Source organism: Carassius auratus, chromosome 33, assembly GCF_003368295.1.
Source record: "Carassius auratus strain Wakin chromosome 33, ASM336829v1, whole genome shotgun sequence".
Lineage (NCBI taxonomy): Eukaryota > Metazoa > Chordata > Actinopteri > Cypriniformes > Cyprinidae > Carassius > Carassius auratus.
Window position 1 is genome coordinate 841,650 of NC_039275.1, and position 14,789 is coordinate 856,438.

Consider the following 14,789-nt stretch of genomic DNA (forward strand, 5'->3'; position numbering starts at 1 on the left):
TTTTTATTTCAGTTTTTGTTCAAGTTTCATTTCTTCAAATTAAACTAAAAGAAAATGAGAAATTCTGCGTTAGGAACTGGCTGAAATAATATATATATAACGTTTATTTTATTCCAAGTAACATTTCTTGATGGTTTTATTTTTAGTTTATTTTTAGTTAATCAAAGTGAGATACATCTTTATTTTAAAAAGAATCACTGCCATGTCATCAACTTCATTTCCAGTGTGACAAATGAATATCAGCCACAATTTTTACTATTTTGCCTCATTAGTTGATCAATGACTGCCTTAAATTCACACATTAGTGCATAAAATGTAATTAAAAATGGGCAACCATCGTATTTATTCAACATCATAACTGGACACCACTTGCATGCAGTTCAAAAGGACAACTATTTAAAATACTTATCATGGAATAACGCCTGCATTTTAAAAACAGTACACACTGTTTACTGTGCAGTATTCTAGTAAAGTAGTATGCTAGTATTTCATTCCAAACACAACACAGATAAACCCGTCTGCAACCAGAAAGCCACTCTCTCAGAATAATGACGTTAAAGAGAAACAAAGCAAGACGGGATATGATTCATTGCATATTTCAAGAAGACATCCTATTCATCTTATTCATTCTAAAAGATTAAATGCACACACAGAAGGATCCTCAAATCTTAGCGTTTGCTCTGAGCTCCGCTAATTGCTCTGAAGTTCAAAAGTAGCACACGAGCCGGAGAGCTGAATATTTTGAAGTGCAGATATTTTATGCAGCTTTTGCAAAAACATCAAAAACAGTCCCGAAAATCTGCTTACGGACCCATCTACACTGATTTCCCCACAAACGCCAACGACTGCAGGCTTCCTCCTTTAATCGGTTATACATACGCAGGCCAGAAAAACAAGGCAGAAAGCATCAGGAAAACTGTCTGAAAATGAAGCAGATTTGAAAAACATCAAGAAATGGGACTAATCATCTAAAATTTGGTGATTTTACGATCATCAGCATCAGATACTAATTGTCAGATTAACAGAGTTTACAAACTTCAAAATTTTCCAGCAGTGTTATGTTACTGAATGAATCCACATTTTTGAACAAATCAAGTGAGTCAGTGATTCAGTAACTCATTTATAAAGGCTTCATTACTGAATGAATCAGCTGTTTGAACAAATCAAGTGAGTCAGTGATTCAGTGACTCATTCATAAAGGTTTCATTACTGAATGAATCAGCTGTTTGAACAAATCAAGTGAGTCAATGATTCAGTGACTCATTCATAAAGGTTTCATTACTGAATGAATCAGCTGTTTGAACAAATCAAGTGAGTCAATGATTCAGTGACTCATTCATAAAGGTTTCATTACTGAATGAATCAGCTGTTTGAACAAATCAAGTGAGAAAATTATTCAGTATTTAATTTATAAAGGCTTCATTACTGAATGAATCAGCTGTTTGAACAAATCAAGTGAGTCAATGATTCAGTATCTCATTTATAAAGGCTTCATTACTGAATGAATCAGCTGTTTGAACAAATCAAGTGAGTCAGTGATTCAGTGACTCATTCATAAAGGTTTCATTACTGAATGAATCAGCTGTTTGAACAAATCAAGTGAGTCAATGATTCAGTGACTCATTCATAAAGGTTTCATTACTGAATGAATCAGCTGTTTGAACAAATCAAGTGAGTCAATGATTCAGTGACTCATTCATAAAGGTTTCATTACTGAATGAATCAGCTGTTTGAACAAATCAAGTGAGTCAATGATTCAGTAACTCATTTATAAAGGCTTCATTACTGAATGAATCAGCCATTTGAATAAATCGCTCATTAAGACTCAATTAAGACACCAATTACTAGAGGTTTACTCTCAGATTTAGCGTACCATTTCATTTTTTATAAACCATACAATATTTCAATATTCAAAAAAATTTATATGTATGCAATGCTGAATCAAAATATGTATTTCTAAAGCTAATTTTTTTTGTTATGTTTATGCAATGCTTTTCTCATTCAACACAATAATGGCTTTAAATTATCTTTTGGGGGTAAATTTCTCAGCCAAAAATGATGTTAAATCTGCACACTGTGTAATTAATTCGATAAAAGAAATTTGAATCACTTGACAGCCCTAGATATAACATCTTATATCTGCCATCTGCAGAGGCATCGCCATTGATAACCTCTTATCAGTCAGCCACTAATGTGTGTGTATATACAACTACCACATGCACCGCTCTGAGCCCAGATGCATTCTGGGTAGCCTTCAAAAAGAGCACGGGAGAGATTGAGAGAGAGAAAGCAAGCTGTGACAGTGAATTAGGAATATATTAGAGTAATTTTGACTGATTTCATCACTCCATTATCTACTCGTCTATCACACAGTCCTACAGTGACTCGGGGTCAGCGAGGACCCTGGTTCCCAGAGAGGTCAAAGGTCTCTCCAGCGGTCAGGAACTCCTCTGAATGAGGTGTGTGTGTGTGAGTGTGTGTGTGTGTTGGTGTGTCCAGCAGCGGACCGACCCTCAGTCCTTCAGGTTGTCCTCTCCGACGCCCTGGGCGGCCAGTTCTCTCACCACGTTGTCCAGATAGTTGGGGTCAGGGTAACCGTGGCCCGTGAGGTTGGAGCCGAACTCTGTCTTGTGGTGAATCTCGTTCCACACGACCGTGTCCATCTCTCCTGTGGTGCTGGACATCCCAATGGTGAAGATCAAATGACGATCCCAAGCCATGATTAACAACTTCAACACCTGAAATGAGCAATAAAAACAATGTGAACCATTATATATATATATATATATATTTTTTTTTTTTAATACATGATATAGTGATTCACATCAGATCTTGATTCTCACCTTCCGGCCTTTCTCATTATCAGGTAAGTAGCAGTGTCGAGGAAATCCCCGCGCGCTGTACTTTTTCCCGGGATTGGGATGCTCTGTGGTCTGGACAAAAGACACACAAAACACACGCCGTCACACACTTCACACGCTGCTCGCTCAATTAGCACACAGCGGAGAGGAAACACTAACGAAGGCCTGAGGCATGCTGTTATTCAGATCTGCTGCCATGACTCGCTCTGATCACACCACAGCTTCACAAATGCAGATCAAAGAAAGACAGACGAGCAGAACAGCATTTCTGCAGAGAATGAAGCATTAGACTCAATCCCTCTCATCTCATAAAACACACACACATTCACTCACAGGAATCAAAGCCTGGGCTGGGAATATTAATGAGCAGATATCACGAAAAAAAAGGATTTTCTTGCTCTTTTGAATTAGTTTGATAGACGTACATTTGAACATCCATAACCTCACATTATTTATTAACAGTGTTTTTTATTACCATCATTATTGCCATAAGTAGGTCATCGTGTAATTGTAACAGAATCTGTTAATATTAAACAATAAAAAAAAATTGTACTTGAAATAAAATAAACACTAACTCAAATTAATTAAAGTATTAAAAAATGTAACATTTTTGACCTTGATGTACTGAAATAAAAAAAACTAAACCTGAAATATAAATGAATAAAAATGTAAATAAATTAAAAATAAATGACAAAAACACAACAAAATTACTAAAATGTATTACTAAAATATATATATAAACAGATACTATAATAGTATCTCTAAAATGTATATTAAACACTTCACTTACAGATAGCTACAGACCTGTCTCTCTCCTTCCATTCATAGCGAAAACCCTCAAACGTCATTGTTTCTTTCAGAGAACAACAAACTGGACACTAACTAGTCAGGTTTCAGAAATGGACATTCAAAAGGGACTGCCCTACTCTCAGTCACGGAAGACCTGCCGATTGCAAAAGCTGATTGCAAATCAACGTTTCTTATTCTGCCGGATCTATCTGCTGCTTTTGACACTGTCAATCACTGGGCATTACAGGGATTACACTTCACTGGTTTGAATCATATCCTACTGATAGGTCTTTCAGGGTGGCTTAGGGAGGAGAGGTATCCAAAGCACATCAACTGGTCACTGGGGTTCCTCAGGGATCAGTTCTTGGACCCCTCCTCTTCTCCATATACACAACATCCCTAAGTCCCTTCATGCAGGCATATGGATTCTCCTACCATTGGTTTGCTGATGATACACAGCTCTATCTTTCATTTCAACCAGACGATCCAACGGTAGCTGCACGGATCTCTGGCTGGCTGGCTGACATCTCGCCATGGATGAAAGAATATCATCTACAGCTTAACCTGGCAAAGACTGAGCTTTTTGTGTTCCCAGCCACTCCAACTCTACAGTATGATTTCTCCATCCAGCTAGGCTCTTCTACAATTTCCCCATCAACTTCAGTCAGAAATCTTGGTGTAAGCTTTGATGACCAGCTGACCTTCAAAGACCACATTGCAAAGACTACTAAATCTCACAGGTTTCCATTGCACAGCATCAGAAAGATCAGGCCCTTTCCAATGGAGCATGCTGCACAACTTCTTGTTGAATGACTGAATGTTATGTAAATCTCAATTATACTAAAATAACATTGACTGATACTTCTACAGCAGTAAATACAGAAAGGTATCTTTAAAATACAGACTTCTAATCTTACCAAATATATGCATATAAATAAATAAATACACACACACACACACACACACACACACACACACATATATATATATATATATATATATATATATATATATATAATTGTATATAAAATTACAAATATAATTAAAATACATAATGTGTATTACAACATTTCGATTTTAATATCATCAATATAAATAAATATTAACTACCATTAAATTACAATTAAATAGTTGAAACTAAATACATAAAATACAAACATTTTTTTTTACTAATTATTAAAACATAACTTTAATAGTATCTCAGTGATACTAAAATAACACTGAACTATACTTTTATATTAAATACTGAAAGATATCTCTAAAATTGACTAAAACTAATATTCTAATCTAAAGTAAACAAATAAAAATGTATATAATAGTTTTTAATATAAATTATATTATATAAAATCTATATTTATATATATAAATATATATATAGTGCTTTAAGTGGCCCAAAAGAGGTGGCGGTACTCTATTATAGCCAAAAAAGATTCAAATAATTCGCGATCCCCAAACCGACTCAAATGATTCGCGAACCCGCTTTGAACTCCCGAACTGACTCAAATGATTCGCGAACCCGCTACGAACTCCCGAACTGATTAAAATGATTCGTGATCCCGCTCCGAACTCCCGAACTGATTAAAATGATTCGCGATCCCCAAACTTATTCAAATGATTCGCGAACCCGCTTTGAACTCCCGAACTGACTCAAATGATTCGCGAACCCGCTATGAACTGCCGAACTGATTCAAATGATTCGTGATCACCAAACTGACTCAAATGATTCACGAACCCGCTTTGAACTCCCAAACTGACTCAAATGATTCGCATACCCGCTACAAACTCCCGAATTGATTCAAATGATCCGCGAAGCCGTTCCGAACTCCCGAACTGATTCAAATGATTTGCGATCCCCAAACTGACTCAAATGATTCACGAACCCGCTTTGAACTCCCGAACTGATCCAAATGATTTGTGAACCCACTACGAACTCTCGAATTGATTCAAATGATCCGCGAACCCCCTCCGATTTCTCGAATATATATATATATATATATATATATATATATATATATATATATATATATATATATATATATATATATATATATATATATATATTACCTTAAATAGTATCTCAATGATACTAAAATAACACTGACATAGAACCACATTCCTTTCCATGTTGAGGAAAGTGATGGGATATATATATATATATATATATATATATTTTTTTTTTAAATCAAGCTAATCTTATGATGTCAGAGCCCAGAAAGAGAGTGGGTGGCTGATCTTACAAAAACAGTGTGCAAGTACTGTACATGAGCAATGATGACCCAGAATGAGCTGCACCACTGACCCCATTGAGCAGGAAATCCCCACGCAGCCACTTCCTGTCTCACATATGGTGAGACACGGTGAAAACCCAGTGACCAGAAGCAACAATCCCACGGTCATTCTGCAGAAACAGTCTGACATATTAAATATGGGTGCAGAGTGTCTCTCTAATTGAAAACTGGGCCGCCTGAAGCGAAGAACAAATGCTTTAGTTCACTTTTAGAATGGGCACATTTTATTCCACAAAAATTACAGTAAATATTGTCTTGTTTTTTCCTTTATGAAAGCATCTTTTTAGCCTTTGGTCATGTGCAAACATCTTTGCAAACATACACAATTTGATAGACAAAATACATTCAAATAAACGCTATTTTTTAATTTTCTCTAAATATATTTTATGATTTTAATTGATATATTTTATTCATAAAAGCTAAGCTGTTTACTTTCATGTTAAAATAAAATAAAACCACTTCTATACATCTCTGTACAGGGTTAGGCTGTTTACTTAATAAGAATAAAATTAAAATATACATGAAATTAAATATAATAAAACAAAATAAAACCATTTTTATACATATCTGTCCAGAGATAAGCTGTTTACGTAATAAAAAGACATAAAAAAAATTCAATACACCAATTTCTATACAGCTCTGTATAGAGCGGTTTACTTAAAAATAAAATAAAAATATATTAAAATACAATTAAACCATTTCCATACATATCTGTACAGAGTTAAAACATTTAATTAACAAAAATAAAATAAAACCATTTCTATACATCTCTGTAGAGTTAAACTGTTTCCTTAAAAATAGAAATATATATTAACATACAATAACATTAAACAATTTCTATACATATCTGTACAGAGTTAAGATGTTTAATTAATAAAAAATCTAATAAAACTATATAAAATACAATAAAAGTAAACAATGTATCTGCATACAGAGATAAGCTGCTCAGTTATTTAGTTTATAATTTTTTCTGCTCAAGTGGTAGAGCATTGCGTTAACAAGCACAAGGTTGGGGGTTCGAATCCCAGGGAACACATGATAGGAGAAAATAGTTAGCCTGAATGCAATGTAAGTCGCTTTGGATAAAAGCGTCATCTAAATGCATAAATTTAATTTAAATTTTATTTTATTACTTAGATTTTTGTACAGTTAAAATAATTCATAGAATGTAAATAAAAACCTCAAATCATCATACACATCATCTCACAAGCTACTATTGTAAAAATATCAGCATTAAACATATTTCTAATAAGATTTCTAATAATTTTATTTTCATATATATTCAGAAATGTATTTCTAATAACTTAAAAAAATGAAAAACATTATGTATTTGTTTTACTTATATTTATTTAGAATAATATGTTTGATTGAATATACCTGTATCCCAGAGGGAATGTCATAAACGATTCGGATAGTCTTTGTATCAGAGTATCCAGGTAGAGAATGAGGAATCACATGGTACTCCATCTTCCCAGGAGGCTGTGTGCCGGTTTTCTCCCCGTAGATGGCCTTACAGGTGGGACACTGCAGACTGCCGTCCTGAGACCAACATTAACCACATTATACACAACAACAACAACAACGAGAAAAAACTGAGGAGAACTTGTGATGCAGCATTCAGAGCCACAATCGCACCAATGCTTGTGTCCATCTTTCATGGTTTGATGCATTAAAGATGAGTAAATAATGAAATTCTGACACTTATTCTTGAACTCTATCCACAAGTATGTTTGTCAACTATGATTCATTTAAAATATAGTTGTTGTTTTTCCCCTGTAGCTCAAACATTAGAGCATGTCATGGGTTTATATCCCAGTGAAAGCAAGAACTTGAAGCACCTTGAAGGCAATGAAAGTTGCTTTGGATAAAAGCATCTGCCAAATGAATTAATGTAAATGTGTTTGGCACAGTTTGACCACATTCAACTTTCAAACCGTTGGATACCCTGGTAAAACTATTTAAACAATTTCTTCCTGAAATTTGGTTGATATTTATTATTTAGGGCTGTGAATGTCCATGCAAAGTTTTAATAAGTTTCGACACATTGATGTGTTCTGGAAAGGCTGAACACATTTTGTTCCAACTCAAATTGAAGCCCATTGGTTTCCATCCAATTCGGCAAAAAACAACACTTTGAAAAACACAAAAAAATCAAGGAAAAAAATAAAAGCTTGTCAAACACAAAAATATGACATTTAAGGCTCAAAGTTAACTTTGAAATTGATGACTTGTCTTCTGAATCGTCCAAGGAAAAATCACAGTTTCTTTATAAAAAACTGACAAAAAAGGCTGTTTTGGGCTGTTAGTTTTTTTTTATCTAAATTACTAGATTGTTGCAGATAGTTTACTGAAACATTTACTAAACTTATACAAGATGTAGGCTACTATGTATGGTCTGAAACTTTGACCACAGATATCAATTAAGTGAATGAAATGCATAAATTAGCAATCCATTTACAAAAATAACTTTACGTGACTGATATAATATGACACTGATTTGTTGGAAAACAAATGCATGATGACTTAAGAAACCGATAAATCGGTTTTCTGAACTGGTTCACTGAGCCAAACTGTCCAAAAGAACTGGTTTATCTTATTAAATTGAACTTTGCATCACTATTATATACATTAAATTAGACCCTGACCGATATGTGGCCGATACCAATACCGATATTAGGGAGTGAAAAAGTCTGATGACAAATCAAAACATGAAATTCCACGTTATACAGTAAATTGCTTTTTTATTTTTATGGATTCCATCCACGTTTTCTGCCTCACAGAAATCATAGGGCCCTTCTAATGTAACAAACAAGTATGATATAGTCAATGTGAGAGCAAAAGACAGGGAATTTTGGTTAACAATAATAACTCTGTAGAGCTTTTCTGTTTTTTGGAAACCAATGTAGGTTATTTTTCGCAACTCAATAGTAGTTTCCAGTTTTTTTAAATCCCATTATTTTTCCCCAAAGAGACTTTTGAAACAAGCCATAACGTGAGTTTTGAGACTTCAAGTACTTCTGTTATATAATGTGCAGTGCTTCATAGGATCATACAGTTAGTCTTTTTGCGTAAGATTTTTAAATGCATTCTTGCAGCAAATAAAATGTCTGTGTATGCTAATGACTGATCTTGAATATGGTTGGTTTGTTTAAAATCCTCCCTCATGTACAATAAAACAGACTGGTGTGATCACAGTCTTCATGTCATTGTGTTCTGACCTTATTGCCGTTGTTATACATGGCCACCAGACACAGAAGATGGTACATGTGGCCACACTTTCCCAGTTTGCCGACCATCTCGGGCTTGATGCCTTTGTAGCTCAGCACTCCCTCGTATCCAGACGCGGTGGCCAGTCGCTCCATGCAGATGGTGCAGTCCTGACGGATATCAACAGTGAGTAACACTGACAGACATCTGCTGCCTCACTCATTAGCTCTGCTAGTAAACAACACAACGCTTGGCTGGTCACATGACGCTCATCAATCACATGTGTGCAGGAATCACCTCATCCGGAGCCATTTTGATTTTCTCTGTGTAGCGCCGAACCACATCCTCTGGTTTTTTGCCTGGAAAAAGAGACAATATTGACAGACAGTGATCTCTAGTCATGCATTTGTGTGGCATTTAATTTTAACATTTAAACTCTTCCCTTAAACCAAACTTAATTTATGCTTTTTTGTTGTTGTTCAAATCATTCACACTTAGCTTACTTGTTAAAATAATTAATAAAAGATAAAACCATTTCTATGCACAGTTGTATAGAGTTAAGCTGTTTATTAAATACAAGAAAATAAAAATAAAGGAAAATAATTTCTATACATCTTCCAGTTAAACTGTTTCCTTGAATTTAAATAAAATAAAATAATAAAAAACATTGCTATACACATTTGTAGAGTTAAGCTATTCCCTTGAATGTTAATTTAATAAATGAATATAAAAATGAAGGAAAATGATTTCTATACACCTTTGTACAGTTTGTTTACTAAAATAAAAAAAATAAATAAATAAAATTACAAATAAGAATGAAATAAAATATACAAAATAAAATTAAAATAAAAACATTTCTATACACCTTTTTATAGAGTTAAGCTGTTCCCTGTAATATTATTTAAATAAAAGAATAGAAAAAGAAAAGAAAATCATTCATATATACATTTGTACAGTTAAGTTGTTCACTTGAAATAAAATAAAATACAAGTTGAAAAAATATATAAAATAAAACAATTTCTATACACCTTTGTATAGAGTTAAGCTGGTTACTTGAATGTAAATAAAATAAACCGAAATATGCAAAAATAAAATAAAATGTAAAAAAAAATAATAACAATTTATATACACCTTTGTTCTAAATTCAATAAAAAAAAAAAAAAAAAAAAAAAAAAAAATATATATATATATATACATATATATATATATATATATATATATATATATATAGTGCAGAATTACTATGCAAGTAAAATAATAATAAAAAAAATAAATAAGAGCAAAATATACAGATACATGTCCCTGGTTAGGCTTTTACTAAGACATTTAAGATTGCAGACAGAAGCTGGTTTGTTTCTGAAGCTCCATGTGACGGGGAAACCACATAAAACAAATCCCTTCATATTACACACCACTACCATTAATACTTTATTTATAAATCCTTTTATCATTGAATGATGCTAAAGACAAATGTACTCTCCAGAACAAAGAGCGTCTTTATTCCTGTGACCTTTAACACATGAACACACACCTGCGGTCTGGACTTATAAAACACTATTGATTCCTGCTCCTTGATTTGTGCAGGAACAGAGGCACAAAAACAAATCTATTAGCACAAAGTTAAACAGATCTATGGTGTCCTTGTCACTTTCAGTCGTTGCTCGAGTCACACAAAGTCTGTTCAAAAGCCCAAACACAGAATCAATCGTACGACAAACACACTCACCTTTACGGAGGTGCTTCTTCTTGGTCTTGCGCCGGATGCTGTTGATTCCTGGCACGGGTTTCAGGTCGCTCTTGCTGACCGGCGGTGGATGGAGGATGGGTTTAGGAGCCCGAGTCAAACACACGGGGAACCCGGCGGCACACATGAGGATCCCAGTCATTCCTGACAGAGAGACACACACATGGTCATGGGTTCCAGACCCGGGGAATGCATGAACTAATAAACTGTGCACCATCCACCAAATGCATTAATGTAAATCTAATTATAATAATGTATTTTTGTTCAAATCTTTCATTGGTATTTGCTACGTACATGATAAAATAAAATAACTAATTTTCTACAGAGTCAAGTTGTTTACTTGCAAAATAAAGTTTATGGTAATTATTAATCCTAAATTCTTAATTGATGTATTTTTGTAAAATTCATTCATTGGTACATATATTACTTGCATGTTAAAATTAAATACAATTATATACATTATATATTTATTTGAACACATTTATGCTGTTTAATTACTTGGTAAAATAAACAATAATAATAATAAATATTATTTCTATACACTTTTGTACAGAGTTAAAATGTATGGTAATTTTTCATCCTAAATACCTTTTTGTAAAATAAATAAATAAATAAAATAACATGAATTGGTACTGAGTTTATTTGGATGTAAAATAAAATAAAATAAATAATAGAAAATAATTACTTTTGTGCAGAGTTAAAATGTATGTTATTTCTTTATTCTAAATTATTAATTTACATCTTTTAATAAAATCATTGGTTGGTATTTAGTTTACGTGCATGTTAAAATAAATGAAATAAAAACAAAATCATTGATATATATCTTTGTACAAAGTTAAGCTGTTCACTTGCATGCTAAAATAAACCGAGGAAAACTATTTCTATACACTTTTTACAGAGTTAAACTGTTTAATTACAAAATAAAATGTATGTTAATTCTTAATTATAAAATATGAGTCTATATATTTTTGTTAAAATCATTAATTGTTACTTAGTTTACTTGCATACTAAAATCATTTGTATAAACCTTTGTACAGAGTGAACACAAAATAAATGGCAGTGAAGTTCTTTAAGTGAATTTGAGATTTTGTGGAAGTACCTGCTAATGCAGGATGGACCGGTCCTGAACCAGTGAGATTCTTCACAGGAAGTGCAGGAACCCTAGATGACAGGAAACAGATATCAGACAGTCAACGATGCACATTTACAGCTTTTACAGCCATCCAAATCTCTGATGACGAGAGATGAACGTCCCAAAGCAGTCAATCCAGACTCTAATCCACCCTTAAAATCACAGCCTTCTTTATCTGTTCACTCCAGTGCAACCGTCCAATCAAATTAAGCTCTTATCTGACCAATCAGGATCCAGTGTCACACATGTAAACACAGTTGAAGACGCCAGAGCTAAAGTTACTTGGAAAAGCTTATTAGACCACATGAGGAAGAACAACTAATGAGACTCTTCATCCCTGAGGAGAGAAGATCATCCAGTCCAGCATGAAAACATGCATTCATCTCAAGTCTGGAGAAACGCAACAATAATAAAACAAATTATAAAAAAAATTAAAATAAGTAAGAAAATGATAATAAAGAAATAATAAAACAAATAATTACAATAAATTAATAGAATTAACTATATATATATATAAAATAAAAAATCCAATAATAAAACGAATAATAATAAAACAAATAATAATAAAAAATCTAAAAATAAATTAATGACTTGATAAAATAAAATAAATAATAATTCATTATTAATAAATAATAAAGCAAATCAATCAATCAAGGAGACAGAATGCTAAAATAAAAAAAAACAAAAAAACATGCATAATAAAAATTTCTATACACTTGTTGACAGTTAATCTGTTTGCTTGCATGCTTAACTTGAACAAAATAAAAACATTTCCATCCACACAGAGTTAAGCAGCTTTTTGAGTAAAATAGTGCATCTCACATTAATACGGATCAGGAGACGGTCGTGCTCGTATCTCGTATTTCTCTTTCATAGTCAAAGCCCTTCTGAAAGTGACGAGAGCGAGACCCTAGCGTCTCCATCATCAACACCAGACACACACAATACACACTTCCTCTTCTGATCACACACCAGCTGCTCCAGGAATCTGAACTCTGTTAGTGTGCAGTGACTTCAGACTCAGCTTTACATCAATTTACTGAATGAGAACAGCCAAAAACAAGATAACAATCAAACTGCCTCACACACTGTACCATTGTGAAAGCATCACATATATATTATTACATACAGTCGTGCTCATAAGTGCTTAAAGAATATGCAAAATCACAAAATAAAAAGGTTGCATGTTATTTTTTATTTATTACTGTCTTGATGTCAACATCAACTTTTGAACGGGTCATTTTCACATATTCGGTTATTATTTTTTCTTTTGGTATATACATACATACATGCAAATATATATATATAAAATGAATGAATAAAATATATATACATCTGTTGTGTGAAATAGCTTACTCAAGACAGTACTAAATAAAAAATAACTGATCTCTCTATTATTACATTATTCAATTAATTGTCAAATAAAAAAAAATTAAATTAAATTTAATTAAATTGTAATTTAATTAAATTAAATTGAAATTTAATTAAATTGAAAATTAAATAAAATTTTAATTATATTAAATTTAAATTAAATTAAATTAAATTAAATTAAATTGACAATTAAATTAAATTAAATTAAATTAAATTAAATTAAATTAAATTAAATATTCTGCTTATTTGATATGCACATCTGATTTATGGAATTATTACCTTATTCAATGAAATGAACATTTACTATTCTACACATCTAAATTAATTACTGTATCCAGGCCCGGATTGGCTAATCGGGAGCACCGGTATGTTTTTTTTGGCTGCGAGGGCCGTTGTTGTCATGGCACTGGGTTGAAATATATATTATATTATTATTATTATTATTATTATTATTATTTTACCACGGCCCCACTCTTTTATCTATTTTTTATTTAATATTTTCTCGCAGAGTGCAGGCTGCAAGATAATGATGACGTGATTATCTGTTGACTCCCTGGCCCCGCCCCCAACTCACTCACTTTTTTATTTTTATTTTGCAAGTTGCTCAAAATAAAAATAAAAATAAAATAAAAATAAAAAATAAAAATAAAAAAGTGAGATAAAAAATGGATAGCAGAAAGCGCGAATGTGGCGCTGAAAAGTCCAGAATAAATAAGAAGAAAGCTTTGGAAACTGACGCGGCCAAATGTTCTAAGCTGAGCACATTCTTCCTCAAAAAAACAAACAGAGACGACGAGGCCGGTGTAGCAGTCGATTCTGTTCCTCTCTGAATGTCTGTTTCCGCTCGGGTTGCCAGGTCCGTGTAATAAACCCAACCAAACAGTTAATCAAACATTTTCCCAAAGTAGCCTAAATTCCGCGGATTTGGCAACATTCCCGCATGCAAATACTCCAAACACACCTGGATGTAAGGAAAGCAAAAAGGGACAAATTTCTTGCTACACTCCAGCATAGTAAAATTATTCTCACACTCACACTCCCACACTTCTTGCGCACGCTATTTCTGATCGTACGTTTAGTAACTCTTTAGTAAGAATTCTAGTATGTTTGCGTAAAGGGGAACAGAACAGACATTCCGAGGGGAACAGAATCGACTGCTACACCGGTAAGTTCAAGATGCTAGCGACATTGCAAAACAACGTTGTTTGCAAACCACCGCTCATGTATCAAACTTTTTCTTGTAGCTCTTCAGCAGCAGAGCCCTGCTCAATGAAAAATGCCCTGAGATAATTAATGATACCTGATGATTCAGCAATACATTAATGAAACTGAGATGATACTGTCGTTAGAAAGTGCAATACATTTATTTTAATCTTTATTTTTTATTTAGTTTTATA

At 33.0% G+C, this 14,789-nt stretch overlaps 1 protein-coding gene across 1 annotated transcript in view; it reads right to left on the reverse strand.

Annotated features, from left to right (window-relative positions):
- Window positions 1–1,862: 1,862 nt before the first annotated feature.
- The window catches only part of LOC113052660 (deltex 1, E3 ubiquitin ligase), a 24,991-nt gene continuing 12,064 nt past the window's right edge, over window positions 1,863–14,789 (reverse strand). The window contains exons 3-9 of the mRNA XM_026217053.1: window positions 11,989–12,050; window positions 10,872–11,033; window positions 9,443–9,504; window positions 9,157–9,315; window positions 7,316–7,477; window positions 2,844–2,933; window positions 1,863–2,738 (exon numbers count right to left, since the gene is read on the reverse strand). Of these exons, the coding sequence (XP_026072838.1) occupies window positions 2,514–2,738; window positions 2,844–2,933; window positions 7,316–7,477; window positions 9,157–9,315; window positions 9,443–9,504; window positions 10,872–11,033; window positions 11,989–12,050 (922 nt within the window). The 3' untranslated portion in view covers window positions 1,863–2,513. The remainder of the gene's footprint in view (window positions 2,739–2,843; window positions 2,934–7,315; window positions 7,478–9,156; window positions 9,316–9,442; window positions 9,505–10,871; window positions 11,034–11,988; window positions 12,051–14,789) is intronic.